This window comes from Vipera berus (genome assembly GCF_964194415.1).
Source record: "Vipera berus genome assembly, chromosome: 2".
NCBI lineage: Eukaryota > Metazoa > Chordata > Lepidosauria > Squamata > Viperidae > Vipera > Vipera berus.
In genome coordinates, this window is record NC_138203.1 from 51734239 (window position 1) to 51756694 (window position 22456).

The window sequence follows — 22456 nt, forward strand, 5'->3', positions numbered from 1 at the left end:
TCATATTTGAAAACAATAAAATAAAACAGTTACTCTCAGACATGTATACTAAAAGAAAACGGGGAAAAAGATTTATTTTTACCCTTCACACAAAAAGGCCTGGTTGAAAGGAATGATTTAATAGTATGGATATCTTGACTATTAGGATTGAGGATTTCAAAATGCAGTAGTCACCCTTTGGAAACCCCATCTGTAAGTGACTGCATGATGGTATTCAAAACTTATGACACTCATAGCAAGACCTCTCTGCACAATGATAGTGCCCTTTATAACAGGAAACACACACTATTAGGCATCCAAATCTTTTATATCTGCATAACAGATTGTGATTTCTTTGATATTTGACACATTCAGTGGAGTCATGGAATAACCTGTGTGACACACGAAGGAGATCAATCCACATATCTATTATCACATGAACCTACAATAGGGAAAAGGTGCAATGTGTTCTTCAACAATTTGAAATAGCTACTTGATCCCTGTGTTCCTTCTGAGTTTGAAGAGTAGACAGCCATTGTTTTTTTTAATCCAAACTATAATTGTAGAGATTATGATAGAGATCTATCCCAAGCTAACAATGAAGTCTTGGCTCATAATAATTTGAACTGTTGTTTATCTTCAAAGTATGCTAGAGAGCAAATGGAAAAAAGAGAATGCACTAATTGAAGAAGTAGTGTAGATAAGAAAGTCTGACAAAATGCTAAATAAAAAAAATTAGATCTACATGTTGCCCAGATTCCTATGATGAAATGGATGCCTAAGAGATGCTGATGTCCTGTCAGCTTCATAGTTGAGTTGGGATTTCAGCTGAGATTTTCCTGCTTCACGTCTGATACCCGTTCTACAAAATCAGTCTTTCCAGCCTAGTCCGCTTTAAAATAAAACCAATCAATCAATTATTCAGAAAACTGAATTTGCAACATGGATGAGTAATATGCAAAATGGAAATAATTCCATTGAGATGAAACCTAGCTAAAGAGGTTATCTGAAGGAGCACCTTCTCCTGTATGTATCTACCTAGACCAGGGGTAGGCAACCTTGGCTCTTTTATGACTCATGGACTTCAGCTCCCAGAATTCCTGAGCTAGCTATGCTGGGTCAGGAATTCTGGGAGTTGAAGTCCATGAGTCATAAAAGAGCCAAGGTTGTCTACCCCTGACCTAGACCTTAAGGTCACCTAATGAGGCTCTCCAGGTCCCCCACCAAAGGAGACAAGGTAAGGCTCTACAGGGGAGACAGCTTTTCTATCTGTTTAGGGCTTTAAGGTTAAAACCAGCATTTTGAATTGGATCTGGAAATCAAGGTCATCTTCCTTATTCTCTGCATAAGAATAAGGAAGATGACCTTGATTTTTCCATAACCAGAGTGATGATGAATGAAATATAACTGTCCACAATAGACCACATTCAGAAGAGCCTTAGACAGACCTTTCCTACTTCGCAGGAGTATAAGAAAAGTAAAGAGGTGCAACACAACCAGACATTTAATATTCTGTTATTACAGCAACCCAAAATAGAGAACTGCTCCTTTAGAATAATTGGAAATCTCTCCATGACAGGCAGGGCATCACTCAGCTGGACAGATATACTATCCACAAACAGTATTTCCATTCTGTCTAAATTATCTCTCTGTTTATTGGCCTTTATCCAGACCATTGCCCAGCTGAAGCATTAGCTCGGGACACCAACCACCTCACCTGTGTTAGATGAAAAGGAGATATAGGGCTAGATATCATTCTTCTATTGATGGCACCTGAGCCCACTTCTGGATAACCTTGCCAGCAGTTTTATAGAGATGTTAAACAGCAGAGGGAGTAAAGTGGAGCCCCGAGGGACTTTACAACCCCCTATAACTCCACAAGGCGGAAGAATAATCTCCTGTCACTAGCTTTTGGAAATGGCCACCCAAATAGTGGGTGGAAGCATTACAGTATAATGTAATACAAGGCTTTTCAACCTTTTCACCCACTGTATTACTTTTAGGATATGGCAGCATCCGAGTACCACCAGTCACCTAGCAAGGTATCAAAAACTTGATGACCCCCCCCCAAAAAAAAAGTGATGAAGTACAGATAGTCCTTGACTTACAACAGTTCTCTTAGTGACTGTTTGAAGTTACAATGGCACTGAAAAAAGTGCCCCCAAAGCCACAGCTGAGCAAGATACCTGCCTGCCTGCCTGGCGGCGCTCTTCCTCCTGTCTGAGGTTTTCATTGTTGTGAGCATTTCTGTTGAGGATTGGCAGCGGGGGTGGGGTGGGGGTGTTTCGTTTTTATTCTCTCCATCTGCTGGGTGGTTGCAGCAGGTTTTGGTCACTTCACATGACCCTGGGACACTATGACTGTCATAAATATGAATCAGTTGCCAAGCATCTGAATGTAAATCACAAGACCCTAGAGATGTTGCAACATTCCAGTTGATCGGCGCTTCTTCTGGGCTCAGAAGCGCCATGATCAGCGTCGAGCTCCAGCTGGAGCCTGGTGCTGATCCTGGTGCTTCCGCTGAGCCCTGACAGCTCTGCAGCTCCAGCCATCTCTCACTCAGGCTTGTGAGGTGCTGCCACCGGTTCAGCTCATTCCCCTCCCCCGCTACCACTTTTCTAGGATGGTTGCGTACCACCTGCCAGGTGCCAATGTACCACAGCTGGTACCTGTACCACTGGTTGAAAATCCCTGGTGTAATACATACCCCCATATCCCAACTTTGATAGTCTACGCAAGAGAGACCATACTTGATAGTATAGAAAGCTGACGAGAGTCCCATAAAGACTAATAGGGTGGTACTCCCCCTCTCTTTCATCCCCACACAACAGCCAATATGGTTTCTGTTCCATAAGCAGTCCTGAAACCAAATGGAAATGGATCTAGATAATCACTTTCATCTAAGAACAAATGTTCTCCCCAATTTACTGTTTGACCAGCCAGATTTAGAGGCACGTATGAGAAGTTTTAAATTTCCTAATTGTCAGGTGGATCCCGCCTAATTCTAATTTAAAATATAAAGCAAACCTTTATGCTAGCCTTTCAAATAACAGTATTCCTGTTGTATAAAAATGACTTGTCTGAGGTTTTTCTTTTCTTTTGTTATATGTATAAATTTTAAGTTACTTTCTTTTATAAACTTTTACATTTATAAACTGTCAACTTTTTGGCAGCTTAGGAGTACATGCTATCCAGCACCAAAATTCATTTGACAGTTAGCAAACTGATTACACTTTTATTTAGTGTGAATAAATAGCAATATTTCCCAAAATAGAGGTGCAGTTTTGTTTTTGGAATTATATGAATATTGACTCAGATGGAGATGACAATCTATGGAATTTTTTTAGAAATGTATCCCCATTTCCTGCAAGTAGCACTTGTTAACTTATTTTTGGAATGAATGAAGAGTTTATTATGGTCATAGGCCAACATAAACTTATTTTCATTTTGTGGGCTATCAGAATCTTTTACGTTTTTCCTTTAAAAAAACATTTTACGTTCTTTATTAGAGAGGAGTCATTACAGACTGCAACTGTAGCACTTCTATTTTTTATTCTGTATCCTATTTTGAGCATAATGCTTTATTTCCTTCTTTAGGGTAAGACTAGATTCTGACATAGATATGAGTTTCCTTTAATTACTAGAATGGGACCTTTTTCCGCAGAAAAGAGGAGGAGGCCATGTGCTGAACATACTGGACCCAGTGTTTTTATTATCTCTTAATATCAATTTCAAAGTATTCCCACTACTTGGAAATCATTGTGCTAGTGTTAGAATTGAATCCACAGAATCCGTTTTACTTTCTTGCCATGCCAAATATGCCTGTACAGTGCATCATAACTCTTCACTGGGAGGAATTGCTTTAGTTTCATCTTTCAGTCTTTCATATCCATACAATGGATTTCATATTTTAGCATTTTCAACTTATGACCATTCATTTATTGACTGTTCAAAGTTACGATGATGCTGAAAAAGTGATTTGTCACTGGTCCTTACATTAACAACTGCTGCAGCATTCCTGCAGTCACATGAACTGTCAACTCTGCTAACATCGAATGTTATTGCTTGACAAGAGATGAAGAAGTAGCTGTTTCATATGTTAAACTTGTGTATTGCTTTAAGACTAGTGTATTGCTTTAGTTTAAGGTTAGGAGGGGGGATGAGTAAGAATGCACCTTCAAGGCCATTTCTCTCACTAAGAAGAAAAGGCTTTGGCAGGTCTTCTAACGGAAGAGAAACTGATTCTTTAAATTAATTGGAGAATATGATTAATGACAAAATTAGTAAGGTGGAGAATTGTGTTTTAATATATTGTGCAAGGGGCGGAGATTTCAGATTCCAGCTTCCTTTGAGCAAGTATTTGTCAGTGTATTAGGCTAATAAAGGTCTTTTAAGGTAAACAATGCCTCAGAGTCACTTGAAAAGCCCATACGTCGGAAACTTGACATGAACATAATATGGGTACCTGGCAACCCTCATGCATTTATGATGGTTACAGCATTCTTGGGTCACATGATCATCATTTGCGACTTCCCAGCTGCTTCCAAAAAGCAAAGTCAATGAAGGTAGATGGATTTAATTAACAACCCTAGCAAAAAAAGGTGGTAATATTGAGTTCAAGTTACTTAACAACCATCTTGGCTTAGCAACAAAAGTTCACCCAATTTTGGTCAAATTTGAGGATTACTTGTAGTTCTAAGTTCCTAATCTTTGTACAATCCTTGGGATGAAGGTTACATGAATAGATATTTTAGGCTGATTGAATGAAGTAACCCTTAATATGCCCAAATACTGTAAAATCTTATAATTAAAATGAAAAATGAACATATTTAAGGAAATAAAAAATGAAAAATAAAATTGAAAAAACTGAAGTAACACCAGAAGTATAAGATTAACAGATGTCCAATGTTACTTGACTAGCAAAATTTTGACTCGCAAAAATTGACTAGCAAAAATTCTGTTAGAAATAGAAGACCTAACATTATGTAAAGGTTAGAGTGTTGAATCTGAGTGAGAGGACATACAGTATGACCTGTACGATTCCAGGTAAATTACTATCTGACCTATTGATGGGGTTGTTGAGATGCTAAGGTAGGAGTGCTATAGATGTTCCTGAGCAGTTATGATGAAGAATATTGTATAGTTAGTACAGAATTACTGTCTTTATAGAAAAATTAACACTTTTGAAACATACTTCTTTATCTCAAATGAAATATGACATAGGCAAAGGATACAGAAAATGAAATAAATACAAGTTTAGAAATGCAAAACACCATGTTTGCGTAGCCATGAGCCAAGAAATCAGGCAATATTTATTGGTGCAGAAAGTTATTACCGGCCATCTGCCTCATCCACTGTGTTTCCCATCGTGAGCTGATTTTGTCTTTAATATTTAAAAATAGTTTTAAAAGCACTTCTTTGGTTGGAGGTCTGGGTAAATGTCTATAGAGAGCTCAGCATGATAAGATATTAACAGTTAAATTAATGTGAAATGTTAAATATATGCTTGCATATCACCGTAATGGATCAGTGAGTTCAGTCACATGCACAGCCTCCAATGTCTTGTTATAATGGCATTTACTGACTATCAGAGGACATCTGGGAGAGATGAAATATCATTTGGTGTTTTATAAATGTTACAAAAATTAATAAATTTTTTCTAGCCATCTATTTTGTTATGATTTAGAGAATAACTTCCAAAGAAATAAGTAAAAATGGGAATGATTTTTGTTGTTGTTGTTGTAATCATGAATATACAGTGTGAAAAAAGGTTGGGGTTTTGCTATTTTTACATGTTTTATACAGGTTAACTTGTCCTTTGAAGGAAATTACTGAACTACAGTAACTGTTTGCCATAGGCTGAAGGTACAGACAGCATTATATTGTGTGGACTAATTTATTGCCCATCTTTTTGTCTTTCACAGAATATGGAGAAAATATTTGTGGAATTCAATCATAAAGAACTATTTGAGTTCTATAACAAGGTCTGTATTGGTGTTTTAATAGATTTTCCAGCATTTGATAACATTTCCTTTGCTTTAATAAGACTTTATTTAATCAACTCTATGGTTCTGAGTTGTTCTTGCTTGGAGCTTTTCTTGTAAACACATAATGCCTTCTTCCCTCAAAGCAAAGATCTTCTGAATTATATCTTGTAAAAAGAAGATTTACATTTGCTGTTTCAAATGACTTTGAACAAAATGGGTGTTTGCTACAACTTGTAGTTACCTCTAACAAGAACCAAAAGGGCAAGAATTTCTGAAAAGCTTAAATCAGTAAAACCTATTTATTTACATTTTATTCAGGTGATGAATTCACCCAGTCATAACCATAGGTTTCCAAATTGCAAACACATATTTATACAGGATAAATTGTCATTGGACAATTTTTTAAAAAGTCAGCTTTAAATAATGGGATAATGATTTTTTGCTTTATTAATGAAGAATTATCTCATCAATGTATGGTTATATTTAATTTGCATATTTTTATCATTTCTCTTCCATTTTCATGTTCCTAAATACCTTTTTTGTTTTATTTTGATCAAATAGTTGGAAACAATACAAATGCAACTGGATTCGCTGACGTGATACTATGCAAAGATTAATTTCTCCATCACATTCCAACTGTTTTGATACTGAAGATATATCGACTGAATATATTTGTCGAAATATTCAACTGTCAATAAATAATTTAGGTTTCTTTGATCATTAGGTAAATGAAATCATTGTTAAGAAAGTTTTGGTTTCATGTGACTACATGGTATTCAACTTTAAATGAAGCAATGTACTATATTATTGTGCAGATTTTGAATGATGAAGTCTGCAGTTTTTGTGTTTTGTATTTACATTGAAGATAGCAGTTTATGTAATACTGTAGCATAATAAACTTCACGAAATTATTATCCAAAGTATGCTTAAACAGTAGAAAAAGATAATTAAATTGCTAAAACATTGGCTCTCATACTGATATCTTACCCATAAGAACAACAGTACAAGAGTATTCTAACTTTGGACTATTTTGGTTTATTACTTAATGCCTTTGAATTTGCTGCCAGATTTTCCAACTATGACAAATGCTTCAGTGATTGCTAAAATGCTTTAAAGGACAATTGCCCTCTCACGCATCAAAAACAGAATAATGAGAATTTCTTAAGAAATTCAGTTGTTTACTTGATCAACATTTTACCATCAAGATTTGATTTTATAGTTTCCCAGCTTGAAAGAAATTAAAGTTAAAAAACAAGGCCCTTTTTAGTAAATCCAAAGCATTGAGGATGAGGTCCAGTGCTGCAATGACGGCAGAAACTATTGTTGATGTGCATTTTAGGGTGCCTTAATGGTAAGAAGCCACTGAGTTATAATGTACACATTACCTTACTAATTGGAAAAGGTAACTATGGGTAATATTTTGCATTTCCTAGCTTTCCCTAGGTTTCTCATTTTCATTCAAAAAGTAGCTGCTGGTTACACCAATAAGTGCATTTAACAATGCCAATTAAAAGTCGTGGCAGGAGGTGTCTCTGCCAAGTGTCCTTGGTGTAATAATTAATTGACATTGCTGTGGTACATCTACGATATCATACTTAGAGTAGGTTTGAGCAAATTTCAGAAATAATATGGAAATGTATGGCACCTGAGTTGAGCACAGCAGCACCTTTCTCGTATTCATTAGGGGACTCCACTTTTTTTTGCAAGAATTCATGCATCCCTTAACTGGATCAGTAGAAGGAAAATGGTTTTTTTAATTTGTTTACCCACAAACTCAAGTAATTTATTATGGTTGTGCAGTTTACCTGGAGAAATGCTTCATTGGACAATGCCAGAAACAAAATGCCATTCAAATATAAAGTGGACCCAACAGAAGGATTAACTTCACCTCTTTGATACAAAAAGTAGGAGTTTTGCCATCATGTGGAGACGTAACTCCCTCCAGGTCAGTGACAGAGCAGCATGAACAAATACAGAGTGCTTTGTATAGAAACTGAAGGCTCTCCCATGAACAAGGACCTTTGTCTCACACACACACACAAGCGGACAATCAAAGCCAGTGGAGAAGATGCCCAGCTGCAGCAATCAGGCTTCTAGCACAAGAAGGGGTCACAAAAGCTATGAAGTATTTTTTCCCTCTTCAGAGTAGTGAGCAATTTTCTTCATGTCTTCTCTCTAGCATCACAGTAGATGGCAGGATCCAGTGGAGAGAGAGTAACAATAGAGAAACCACATAGATTTCAGAGTGACACATCTTTCTTTGTTTTAAAGTTTGCAATCATTACAGCAGTGAAGGATAGGCAAGTTGAGGAAGCAGATGTCTTAATTATATCTTCGGGCAGGTCTCCATCCTCTCTTGACAAAAGATTCAGAAGGGTCTGAGGGCAAGGCTTGAAACAGTTCTGATCTTACATCCAGGTGGCCTTCTAGAGAGGGCCTTCCAGACAGATAGTAACTGATGGATTAAAGTGGATGATTTCTGCAACAGAGATCTTCCCGCTGTCTCTAACCCTGCTAGGAGATTATCAGTGACCGTATATAAGTCACCTGCTTCTTGTTATTAATATGGTGAATGGAGAACTATACGGATGAATCTTGTCTGAAGAGGGAACCTAACATTGTGTCTAATTTGTTGGCTCAGGGCACAAAGGAAAAGGAGATCTCCAGCACTAACGATAAATTAGCAACCTCTTCACCACCAATGTCTTAGGTGTGTGTATACACAGATGATATGAGAAAATCATAAAAGAGACAGCCAAAACTTTGGGCAGAAGTGGCTGCCTTGATATTTGAGTGAGCAGTACTTCCCTAATGGCATTGCCATGAGTGACATAGCCTATGGATGATTTAGTCATTTATAAAAAAAACTGGAAAGGACTTTGGGGCATAAATGCCTTTGGTCCTATTAATGGAGTGCAACTAAATTAACCCCAAAGTTTTATTTTTCTTTGCAAGTTTATTCTATAAATAAACTTAATGTAGGTCAGTGTAAAGCAGTGTAGGGTAACTGAAAAATGTTTACAGTCTAAAACCTTTAAAGGTTATATTTATAGGGAGAAAGTGTAATAACAGATTATTATGTGACTAAATTAGATATTATGATTCAGAGAGAAATTAGTTTGTAGTATTCAAGTCAAGCCATTATTGATTGGCACATTAACACATGCTTCTGCAACTTTCCTCTTTTGACTGAAAAGTACCCAAACATGCACTGCAGAATGACTTTTTGCTTACATTAAAAATCAGGCTAAATAATAATTTGTGCAAACTCTTAAACTCACTTCAAATTCGCCCCAGTCAATTAGGAATAACCTTCAGTTTTGCTTTACCTATTTTGTAGACAATATGGATGTATAGAGTCATTAAGCAAAATTAATTTTGAGGCATAGTTGAAAACAAGCACAAACCATGCTGTTGATTCATCTAGTTTCATTTAGCCTGGAGACTATGATAAACTGATAAATTTATCAGATTATTAAACCTATTCAATTATCTGCCTTTCCAAATTGTTCATATATATAATTTTCAAACAGTCAGTACTAGACTCTCATAGTTCATGTATATTTAGGCTAATATACTTTTATGTATTGCAACTCAAGATGCTAAATTCTGTTAACATGGCTGATAATTGTTTTTCCCCCCAAAAAAACAAATGATGTGTGGATGGAAATCTTAAAATAACTTATACTGTAGATGCTTTAGATGGTGGGGATTGGTACTTCCATATTCCTGCATGCTTTAGCAATCTGTGCATTATTGACTATAATGTTACTGAGGAATAAGGGGCTAAAACAATTTCAGATTTCCAAAGACTCTTAGATGTTGAAGTATTTATACTGCCTGAATGTTAAAATAAAACAAGTCAATACAAGATTTTGCTGCACAATTATCTTTACTGATCTGCTATTTATTATTTTATTTATTTATTGTCTCGCCTTTATTACTTTTTTTATAAAGAAGTCAAAGCAAACATACCTAATATTCCTTCCTCCTATTTTCCCTACAATAACATCCTTGTCAGGTGGGTTGGACTGAGAATGACTGGCTCATGGTCACCCAGCTGTTTTTCATGCCTAAGGCAGGCCTGCAACTCAAGAGTCTTCTGGTTTATAGCCTAGTGCAGGGGTAGGCAACCTCGGCTCTTTTATGACTCATGGACTTCAACTCCCAGAATTCCTGAGTCAGTATGCTGACTCAGGAATTCTGGGAGTTGAAGTCCATGAGTCATAAAAGAGCCGAGGTTGCCTACCCCTGGCCTAGTGTCTTAATCACTAGGCCTGCGGTTCTCAACCTTTTCTTCACCACAGACCCCCTTTTAATCCCTTGTGTGGCCACAGTCCATGGCCACAGACCCCCAAGAACTTATCTCAAGATTTAAATCATAAAAAATCTTCAAGCCTTCATGGACCTCCTGTGACAACATCATGGGCCCCCAGGGGTTTGTGGACCACAGTTTGAGAACTGCTGCACTAGACTAAACTAGTAAAAAAAACCCACATTGCATTCATTTCCAGTAACTAGCAAACAAGATCTCGTTAACGAGAGGATGTTGAAGTGCTGAAAATATGGCACTTTCTACTTTTTATCTTTTTATTAATTTTCCAGCTTGTTTCTGTTTTTTGTTGGTTATTAACAAATTAAATTTGGCTTGCTGGTTGGTCTGAAACCTTGGAAAGCTGCTGCAAAGGTAAGAAAAACTGGATTTGCTGGCCAAGAATTTGCTCATGTTCTTTATCAAGACATAGGTTCCCAGTCTCTGCAAGCCAAATGAAACAACATAATTCTGTACAGAAATGCTAATGGTAAAAGCACAGCCATAATTTTAAGCAGCTTAATGCCAGTTTTGTTTAAGCAAGACTAAAATGGAATAAATACAACAGATAATTGTATTCTATGGTTATGCAGAATTTATGAAATGACTAAAGCAAAACATCTGCCCAGGCTGAAAAATATGAATTATTTCCAGAATTTGTGGTAATTTATGCTGTAAGATGAATTGATGTCTTCTCCAAAAGGCAGTGGAAGCATTTCTGCATTAAGCAGGCATGAATGTAAAATTTTAAAATAGTGGATACTTTATTTTTTACTTTTGCTAAGCTAGGTAGATATGATCAAAATTAAAATTGTATAATTTGTACTCTGAGCACATTACAGGATTCTTCTTCATGATAAAGTTGCTAAATATGTATACCTGAGAACTGAAGAAATTCAGTTATTTTGAACATTTGGAATTTATCTGAAATATTCACTAAAAGCATTTTGCCATTGTGCCATTATTAATGTGGTGAGTCAGAGAAAAGAAAGTACATTTTTCAGGAGTTTTGTTTAAGCAGTCCTCTAAAAAAGCTGAAGAAATTGACTTTGAAACAGATGACTAGGCATAAATGTTTTTAGCCTGAGTGGCTTGCAAAAGAAGGGATTTTCTAACCTGCTGCAAGGCCACATTAGACCTAGAGCTACACTTTTACAGAGATCACTTAATTATTGCACTTATTACTATCAGTTTGACTGGAGCAAACCTGGTGGATATTTGATTCACTCAGCAATTATTATATGGCTTTTTAAAAGCCTGCTCAGTTGTGCTTAGAGTCTTTTTATTTCACCCTTTTTGCCTTTTTTTAATATTGTATGCTTCATCTTGTCATCCACTTGGAATCCAGTAGGATTGGGGCAAGCTATAAATACTTGAAATAAATAAAAATGCTAATTGTGTGATCTGCAGAGGGGAAAGTAGGCTTTTATTGTGTTGATAGTCATAGTCCAGTTTCACTGACCTGAGTATCCACTTGCTATCTGTGCTGAAAAAGAAGATTCTTTTTTTTTAAATGAAGATTTTATTAGTTTTTCAAAAGCCCTAATGCATAGTCAAATCCTAATCTTTGGTTCTTTCCTCTAGCCATTTGTAGAATGACTCCCAGGTTTGGTAGTATTCTGTTTCTACTTTATCTTTCAATCTCATAGTTAATCTGTCCATCTCTGTGCATTCCAATATTTTTTTAATTACTTCTTCCTCTGGTGGTATTCCTTCATTTTTCCAGTATTGCGCAAAGGTTATCCTTGCTGCTGTTGTGATGTGGAAAAGAATATTCTGTTTATGCATATGGAAAGTCTTCCAAAGCAGAAGAAAGATTCCCTCACTATAGTAGCAGGAGACAACAAATTAAATCTCTTACCAATCCCTATCCCATTTTACTGTACATAAATTGGGATCTCTTGCTTATTGTGCTTCTGTTGGGTTCTGTTTCTGTAAATTATGCTTTGTCTAGTTTGGCCAGGGCTTTTTTTTTCTAATAGAACGCTCAGAACGGAGTTCCGGCACCTTTTTTGGATGGAACCTTGTAGGGTAGGCAAGGCGGGTTGTATGACATGTGTGAGTTCCGGCACCTTTTTCTTTTACAAAAAAAGCACTGAGTTTGGCCATAGTATTTGTCAATGAAATTTCTAGAATTTGTCAACATTCACAATTATCTGGATGAAATAAGGAAATTTACATTGTGTCAGAATGTTGTATTAATGTATTAATTCAATTAAAAGGTTAACATTAGTTTTATTACTTGGTATTTGCTGGCTATACTTTCTGTCTATAATTAGATTAGCAAGGAAGCAACCAGCACAAGAATATCGGAGCTTGCATAAAGCAGGTATCTTTGTTGCATAGTTATTTAGACATTTGGCTTTATTTAGTTACTTTAATTAATTTTGCAAAATGAAACTCAGTGTTTTTTATTAAATTGTTCTATGATAACACAGTGTTCTCTCTTCAGATTTGATTTGTAACTCTTAAGAAGCAATGCATAGAAAACTCAAAAGGGATTGAATGCTGGAGCTTTTCCCCAGGTGCGCTCACCTATGAGAAGCCTAAAAATTCAAAATATGTATTTCTATTTAAATAGGTTTCAGGGCCTATTTTAAAACTAATTGGGTTTCCCCCTTTTTGGACATTCCCCTGCCCCCTCCCCCCAATTGTTTCTGTTGTTACATATTCTAATTTTCAGGTTCAACTAAATAGGCCTTTTTCTCCAGCAGTGAAACATTTACATCTTTTTATTGGATTATAGCCACTGGTGGCACTTAGCTTTTTGCTCTGTTTATTTCTCTGTATTGTTATCTCCAATAATGCGTAGCTGCAGATGTTTATTATCTGAAGAACATCCTTTGTGCTTAAATTCTTCTCAACCAAGAAAACATATTGGCCTTGAGCAAAACTTCATCACTTTCAGTCTAATTTATTTAAGAGGAGAGTGGTAGGAATAAAACAGTAGGCCCCCATATATGTCATCCTGAGTTCCTTTGAGAAAAAGCAAGATATGGGAATGGCAGGTAAAGAACACATGCAGCTATATGATGCTTCAGATGAGGATTCAGTAATGAAAGAACAAAAGCCCATCATTTTGGTATAGGATATCCTGTTTTGATGATCACGAGAACCAAGAGGAAACAGCTTAGGATAATGAAGCATGAAATGCTGGCATATTGTATCTTGGGCCTCACAGTCTACCTTGCTTGCAGTTCTTTTTCTCTGACTTGCTGCCTATGGAATTGAAACTAAGCATGAATGAGAATTTTGCCGATTAGTTGATGAGATCTGTGATTTATTACATTCTGCTTAATGTGGAAGAAAACTTCATGGAGAGGAGTTCATTGGGAGTGTTGAGAAATATAATCAGGAGGAATTAAAAAAGTCCTACTGAGCAAATCAAACAACCAAAAAGGTTGCATCCATAGTAAGCTTTATTAAAATTGTGGTGGTCTCTTGGTTTCAAAACTTATTTCTCTCTCTCTTTCCCTCTCTCTCCCCCTCTCTCCTCTCCCTCTCCTTCTCCCTCTCTCCGTCCCTCCCTTCTTTTTCTCTGAAGTTCCAGGAGGTAAAAAATTTATTTAAAATGTTACTATTAATAATAATACAAATATTTTGTGGAGAAAATATAAACTGATATGAGGTTACAGGATATGCTGAATTCAGTGAAATCATTTTTGTAAAATCTAAATCAAATAATATCAAATATTATTAAGGGAGATCTGTAAGTTGAAAGGTAAGATGAAAAACAAATTTCCTATTTCAGTTTGTTGAATCATAGACAACTTTACAGATATCTATCTAGGCTAGCTTGATGTTTCTTTCCATGGAGGTTGAATTTTAATATGAGAACTCATATTAAATTAATTTATTTAAGGAGACTAATAGTTATATAAATGTTTTAACAAATTTTATATTCAATTTTATGTTCAAAATGGAATAGATACTTGATAGATCTATGTGTGCCTTATCTCTAGTTAATATTGTTATGGGTCTGTGGATTGATCAAACAAGACTTAGCACTGCAAACATCTTATGAACCAAGGTAGTGTTTTTATCTCTTTATTTGTTACAGATAATTGTAGTTATGAGATTGAGTATTTCAAGTAGATAATTAGGCAGATAGCATTCAACAAGTGTATATAAATAGAACTTAAGTTCTCCCTCCCTTTTCTGGCTTCCAATTCTGGAATTAGCTATTTCCCTGACTCAAGAAGCATTGCCTCCTAACATGTAGCTATGATTAAACTTCTCAAAGAGTTCATAAAGAACATCAGTTAAAAGTTAGCTGTCATCATCTAGAAGTTGATACAACCTTATTTTTGATGTCTTCAGTTCCTTTAGATCCCTATGCAGATCTAGGATAGATAGATCCCATTCAAAAGGGTTTTCCTCAGTGGTGGGATTCAGCCGGTTTGCACCACTTCAGCAGAACCGGTAGCTTATGTTTTGTTGCCCAGGCCCAGAATGGACTTCCAGAAGTGGCATCCGCACAGAGAACCGGCTAGTCACATATTTGAATCCCACTATTGGTTTTCCTTCTCTTTGGTGATCTTGAATAATCCCAGAACCTCTTCAGCAGTCTGAAATTGTCTACTTCCATCTTTCTTTGCTAGCTTTTTTTTTTCTCTTTCTCTTGAATTGTAATGGGTCAATGCTCAGGAAATTGTGCTGGGGGTTAGACTCATCTCCAACACTATTAACTTAGCCGTCACCCATTTCAATTCTTTCTCCTCATAAGATATTGCATGTACGTGAAAAACCTTATCCTTTTCTCAGCTTCATGTTTTTACTATAACTACGTTTTTTCTGGGAAATCACATGGCAAGATGGCCAATTTGTTTACTTTCTCCATTATGCTATAGACATCTTTTTCAAATCTTTCATCTTTTCTTGGGATATGGGTATTTTACATACATGATCTTTTTTAATAGTTATATTCAGAGTAATGAGACCTTCTTTAGTAGAGAATATAGAATCAAAAGGGGGTAATCTGAGATAAAGGTTCATTTATGCTGATGGCAATTTAGTCCTTGGTAAGTACACAAAGGATTGTAGATTGAGATGTGTAAAATTGTGGGAAATACAAGTTTATTCACTCCCTCAAGTTTTCTAACAGTGTAATCATATAGTATTTTACAACAAAGTATTAGTTTTTCAAAAACTTTGTAGATGAAGCAGAAACATGCAGAATGGTTGTTTTTCACAGATGATTTTTTACACTGGGACCATAGTAATTTTAATATGCATACTGGGAATTAAATACATATTAAATACCATGTTCATATTTCTTGATCTCTTCACAAACAGGAAACTATTTACTGAAAATTACCCAGCGAGCAAAGCTCTAGATAGCACAGTTTTGTTGTCTCAGTTTTAAATATTGGATCATAATGATTCCTACACAAGCATCTTATTCCTTCATAATTATTAATTATTCACATACTGTACATATAGCATATGATTTAAGGCTAGCAGTGGCCTATACAGTAGGCAGCTTGCAATTCTCTGGTCTCAATTCAATTCCCCCCTCTTCCACAAATGTTGGTGGGAAGTCCATGATATTGACAGGATGATTTTTTTTTCATGAAAGCAAGACTGAAAATAGATGGTATGTCTATTACACCCAGTTAAATAATTTTGAGCTTTAAATATTTGAGATGTGTTAATCTCTCATCTTGAGAGAGAGGAAATTTTCTATTGATGTTTCTCCTGTCATCAGTTGCTCTCAGTCACCAAAAGCATGGCCTTCATTATGTACCTCTCTCACTAAGGGATGCTCCTTTAATGCACCTGTAACAATTGAATCACAAGATTAAATTTTTCACTTTCATGTAAAGTTTTCAAAAGTCTGTATAACATGAAAAAGCAAAGAAGGTTTGCGATGTTGTCATCAAGACTAAGCTGTCATGAGGTGAAGTGCTGGTTCAAATACCTTAATCATCTATGAATTTTAATGATTTGAAGGGGAAAACATATTATTTCTGAGTGAAATCTTCCTCACAAGATTGCCATTTACAGAGCTTCTTGGGAAAAGGGCAGGCAGAGTGATAATACCACTCTAATAATAAGCTGCTGAATAATATCCTTCAGTAGTGGAACTGACCATGCCCCCCTCCTTTCCTGGATTTCAGAAAACAATTTCCTTTGCCTATAATATAGTGGATAAAATCCACTGAAAGGTTTGCATCACCCACTTCTTGAACTGAACGGGCCTTTCAAAAGAACAGCATTAATTTTGCTCGATTGCATGAGAAAATTGCTCAGTGGATTCAATCCCATATTAATCTCTTATTTGTCTCCCGAGATCCCTGCTTAAAGGACTTGCCAGTTTTCCTAAGCGCTTTTCCCCCCAGCCCCACTTTCCCCCCACTTTTAGTGGGATAGTTTGTTTAGCACTTCTTGAACTGACAAAGTGTTTAATTTTCTTTCTAACACTTCACTTCAGTAGTCTGTAAAATGCATCTGGGAAAAGAGCCTTGTCTTATCCATCAGCCCTATTACAAATAAGCTTTTTAAATCAAATATCAATATTGTTTAAAGGAAAGATACAAGTGGGCAGTTGTCAGATTGTACACAGACATCCCCTGAATGTGTTGCTGAGAGGTGAAGAGTCATGTGGTTAATCACAAAACGAAACAAAATTGCTGAGCTCTGGGTATAGCACATAGGAGACAAATGGCATTATATTTTGCTTTCCAAACACCCGTATAAAGAACAAATGAGAGTCTGTGTAATCTTTTTTTCACACTTTATCTGAACAGCAATTCAACACATAAGGACCTTATTTCTTACTTCATTTGATACTATAGATCCTTGTTTTCAAAATGCACAATGTAGCAAAATATGATTTTTTAAATAAAAGATAGACCTATATTTTCACCCTGCAACAAGCCTTATTCATTTGACTTCCCAAGCTGCCCTACATTTTCCTGTTTCAGGATAGCTGACAGCAGGAAGTAGCTGTTCCATGTGGAGAATTCTGTCTAAGGAAGGATGGGCTCCATAAACCTAGGAATAATTCATCATTCTTCACAACATAAGCATGAGTTAATCAAATTCAATATGTCTAAATAATAATAATAATAATAATAATAATAATAATAATAATAATAATAATAATAATAATAATAATAATAATAAGAAGAAGAAGAAGAAGAAGAAGAAGAAGAAGAAGAAGTTGGAAGGGACCTTGGAGGTCATCTAGTCCAACCCCCTGCTCAGGCAGGAAACCTTATACCATTTCAGGCAAATGGCTGTCCAGTCTCTTCTTAAAAACCTCCAGTGTTGGAGCATTCACCACCTCTGGAGGCAGGTTGTTCCACTGGTTAATTGTTCTAACTGTCAGGAAGTTTCTCCTTAGTTCTAGGTTGCTTCTCTCCTTGACTAGTTTCCATCCGTTGCTTCTTGTCCTGCTTTCAGGTGCTTTGGAGAATAGCTTGACTCCCTCTTCTTTGTGGTAGCCCCTGAGATATTGGAACACTGCTATCATGTCACCCCTCACCCTTCTCTTCATTAAACTACACATACCCAATTCCAGCAACCGTTCCCTATATGTTTTGGCCTCCAGCCCCCTAATCATCTTTGTTGCTCTTCTCTGTACCCTTTCTAGAGTCTCGACATCTTTTTTACATTGTGGTGACCAAAACTGGATGCAGTATTCCAGGTGTGGCCTTACCAAAGCATTGTAAAGTGGTATTAGTACTTCACTTGATCTTGATTCTATCCCTGATAGAACTCTCAAAAAAATTCATACAATCATTTTTTGCACCACTGTAAGTTAATTCTTCCGCCTATGTTCTGGCCTGGGGCCATCTTTTTCTCCTTGTTATGTGGCTTCTTCGGGAGAATTGGAGCTAACTTCAGGTTTATTGTGCTATTTGGATCAGGGGCAGCTGCCATTTGGAATTTGTGGAATCCAGAAATTGAAATATATAGATTTCACAAGGTGGAAAAGCTATAGGCCCATGATGGCAAACCTATGGCACGCGTGCCAGAGGTGGCATGCAGAGCCCTCACCCCAGTCCTTGGCTGGGTTTTATAAAACCTTTTCGTTTTAGACCTCCACTGCCGTGTGCAAAAAAAAAGGTTCAATCAATCACTCAATTTCAACTTTTCGCGGAAAAAAAAGATCTTGCAAAATTGGAATTGATTGAACTTTTTAGTCCCATCCAGTTTGCCATTACCACTGCAGCCACGCCCAACCAATGGGCCACGCCCACCCAGCACCCGATGATACATAAGTGGGTTTTGGGTTGCAGTTTGGGCACGCGGTCTCTAAAAGGTTTGCCATCACTGCTATAGGCTATGGGAGTGGGAGGGGGGGACTGCTACAAGGGCTTTTGACATAAAAAAATGGTGCCATTTGGAGCTATAAATGCTTCTGCAGTCTTTTAAAGATCAATGGATAGATAATATGTTTCCTATAAAGGTTTTTGCAGCTTTTGGGGATGATTTTATTATATGCAGCCAAACCTGGATGCAGGTTTGAAACAGGACGTGAATAAACTGGTTGACTATGAACTTATATTTTTTTTTCTACAGTTCTGGGGTTTAAAATATGGCACAGGGCCAAGTTATTTATGGGACAGCTTCTCCCTAAGGACAGCTACCCGTTCTACCAGGTAAGATAAGGTGGGCATGCTCCTAGTCCTTTTCCTTAAGAATCACCATCTTGTGGAATTTAGGAAGTGTGCTTTTACAGAGCAGCTGCTGTCCTATGGAACTCCCTTTCTCTTAAAATCTGGCAGATCTCTATCCTCCTAGCCTTCTGAAAAGCACTTATGACCCAGCTTTTCCTCAGACAGATGACAGTGACACGGATAAGATAATTTAACAAGGGACTGCATGTGGAAGCTTAACTTTGGTGGGAGGTTTTTAATGTGTATGATTTTAATAGATATATGTATTATTTTCTTTTATTATTGAGGTTAATTGTTGATTGGGAGCCACCCAGAAGGGAGTGATATAAGATAATATAAGATGGACTGCTATTGTTGTTGTTAGTTGTTGTTAGTTGCGAAGTCGTGTCCGACCCATCGCGACCCTATGGACAATGTTCCTCCAGGCCTTCCTGTCCTCTACCATCTTCTGGAGTCCAGTTAAGCTCACGCCTACTGCTTCAGTGACTCCATCCAGCCACCTCATTCTCTGTCGTCCCCTTCTTCTATTGCCCTCAATCTTTCCCAGCATTAGGCTCTTCTCCAGTGAGTCCTTCCTCCTCATTAGGTGGCCAAAGTATTTGAGTTTTAGCTTCAGGATCTGGCCTTCTAAAGAGCAGTCAGGGTTGATCTCCTCTAGGACTGACCGGTTTGATCGCCTTGCAGTCCAAGGGACTCGCAGGAGTCTTCTCCAGCACCAGAGTTCAAAGGCCTCAATTCTTTTGCGCTCAGCCTTTCTTATGGTCCAACTTTCACTGCCATACATTGCAACTGGGAAGACCATAGCCTTGACTATACGCACTTTTGTTGACAGGGTGATGTCTCTGCTTTTTAGTGTGCTGTCTAGATTTGCCATGGCTTTCCTCCCTAGGAGCAAGCGTCTTTTAATTTCTTGACTACATTCCCCATATGCAGTGATCTTGGAGCCCAGGAAAATAAAATCTGTCACTACCTCCATTTCTTCCCCATCTATTTGCCAGGAATTAAGAGGGCCGGATGCCATGATCTTAGTTTTCTTAATGTTTAGTTTCAACCCAACTTTTGCACTCTCCTTCTTCACTCGCAACAAGAGACTCTTCAGTTCCTCTTCACTTTCTGCCATTAGAGTGGTATCATCTGCATATCTTAAGTTGTTGATATTTCTTCCAGCAATCTTAATTCCAACTTTTGATTCATCTAGCCCTGCCTTTCTCATGATGTGCTCTGCATATAAGTTAAATAGGCAAGGCGACAGTATACAGCCTTGCCGGACTCCTTTCCCAATTTTGAACCAATCAGTGGTTCCGTGTCCAGTTCTCACTGTTGCTTCTTGGCCCGCATATAGGTTTCTCAAGAGACAAATAAGATGTTCTGGTACTCCCATCTCTTTAAGAACTTGCCACAGTTTGTTATGATCCACACAATCAAAGGCTTTAGCATAGTCAATGAAGCAGAAGTAGATGTTTTTCTGGAACTCTCTAGCTTTTTCCATGATCCAGCGTATGTTGGCAATCTGATCTCTAGTTCCTCTGCCTCTTCGAAATCCTGCCTGTACTTCTGGTAGTTCTCGATCCACATACTGCTGGAGTCTAGCTTGTAGGATTTTAAGCATGACTTTACTAGCATGAGAAATGAGTGCAATGGTGCGATAGTTTGAACATTCTTTGGCACTGCCTTTCTTTGGAATTGGAATGTAAACTGATCTTTTCCAATCCTGTGGCCACTGTTGAGTTTTCCAAATTTGCTGGCAAATTGAGTGTAGCACTTTTACTGCATCGTCTTTTAAGATTTTGAATAGCTCAGCTGGAATACTGTCACCTCCACTAGCTTTGTTGTTGCTCAGCTTTTCTAAGGCCCACTTCACTTCACATTCTAGGATGTCTGGCTCGAGGTCAGTGACCACCTCATTGTGATTATCAGGGATGTTAAGCTCATTCTTGTATAGTTCTTCTGTGTAATTTTGCCATCTCTTCTTAATCTCTTCTGCCTCTGTTAGGTCCCTGCCATTTTGGTCCTTTATCATGCCCATTTTTGCATTGAACGTTCCCTTCATCTCTCCAATTTTCTTGAAAAGATCTCTGGTCCTCCCTATTCTATTGTTTTCTTCAATTTCTTTGCACTGTTCATTTAAGAAGTCATTCTTATCTCTTCTAGCTATTCTCTGGAATTCTGCATTCAATTGGGCGTATCTTTCTTTTCCTCCCTTGCCTTTTGCTTCCCTCCTTTCCTCAGCTATTTGCAAAGCTTCCTCAGACAGCCATTTTGCTTTCTTGCATTTCTTTTTCTTTGGGATGGTTTTGGTTGCTACCTCTTGTACAATGTTGCGAACCTCTGTCCATAGTTCTTCAGGCACCCTGTCTATCAGATCTAATTCCTTAAATCTATTTGTCACCTCTACTGTATATTCAACAGGGATATGATTTAATTCATACCTGACTGGCCTAGTGCTTTTCCCTACTTTCTTCAGTTTAAGCTTAAACTTTGCAACAAGAAGCTCATGGTCTGAGCCACAGTCAGCTCCTGGTCTTGTTTTTACTGACTGTATAGAGCTTCTCCATCTTTGGCTGCAGAGTACATAGTCAATCTGATTTCTGTGTTGACCGTCTGGTGATGTCCATGTGTAGAGCCGTCTCTTGGGTTGTTGGAAAAGGGTGTTTGCTATGACCATCGTATTCTCTTGACAAAATTCTATCAGCCTGTGCCCTGCTTCATTTTGTACTCCAAGGCCAAACTTGCCTGTTATTCCGGTTATCTTTTGGCTTCCTACTTTAGCATTCCAATCCCCCATGATGATAAGGACATCATTTTTTGGTGTTAGTTCTATAAGGTGCTGTAGGGCTTCATAGAACCGGTCAATTTCATCCTCTTCAGCACCGGTGGTTGGGGCATAGACTTGGACTACTGTGATATTGAATGGTTTGCCTTGGATTCGAACTGAGATCATTCTGTCATTTTGAGGATTGTATCCCAGTATTGCTTTTCCTACTCTTTTATTGACTATGAAGGCTACTCCATTTCTTCTGAGGGATTCTTGCCCGCAGTAGTATACCTGATGGTCATCTGAATTAAATTCACCCATTCCTGTCCATTTTAGTTCGCTGATACCTAAGATGTCGATGTTCAGTCTTGTCATCTCTTGTTTGACCACGTCCAGCTTTCCTTGATTCATGGATCTTACATTCCAGGTTCCTATGGAGAAAAAATCTTTACAGCATCGGACTTTCCTTTCACTACCAGACATATCCACAGCTGAGCGTCCTTTCGGCTTTGGCCCAGTCGCTTCATTCTTTCTGGCGCTACTAGTACTAGCCCTCTGCTCTTCCCCAGTAGCATATTGGACGCCTTCCGACCTGAGGGGCTCATCTTCCAGCGTCATATCGTTTTGCCTTTTGGTACTGTCCATAGGGTTTTCATGGCAAAGATACTGGAGTGGTTTGCCATTTCCTTCTCCAGTGGATCACGTTTTGTCAGAACTCTCTGCTATGACCTGTCCGTCTTGGGTGGCCCTGCACAGCATAGCTCATAGCTTCATTGAATTACGCAAGCCCCTTCGC

At 37.6% G+C, this 22456-nt stretch overlaps 1 protein-coding gene across 2 annotated transcripts in view; it reads left to right on the forward strand.

Moving 5' to 3' along the window:
• The window catches only part of COMMD10 (COMM domain containing 10), a 69252-nt gene extending 59421 nt beyond the window's left edge, over positions 1-9831 (forward strand). For both annotated transcript variants that reach the window (XM_081319819.1, XM_081319820.1), the window contains 2 exons: positions 5904-5963; positions 6528-9831. In XM_081319819.1, the coding sequence (XP_081175945.1) occupies positions 5904-5938 (35 nt within the window). In that variant the 3' untranslated portion in view covers positions 5939-5963; positions 6528-9831. The remainder of the gene's footprint in view (positions 1-5903; positions 5964-6527) is intronic.
• The last annotated feature ends 12625 nt before the right edge of the window (positions 9832-22456 follow it).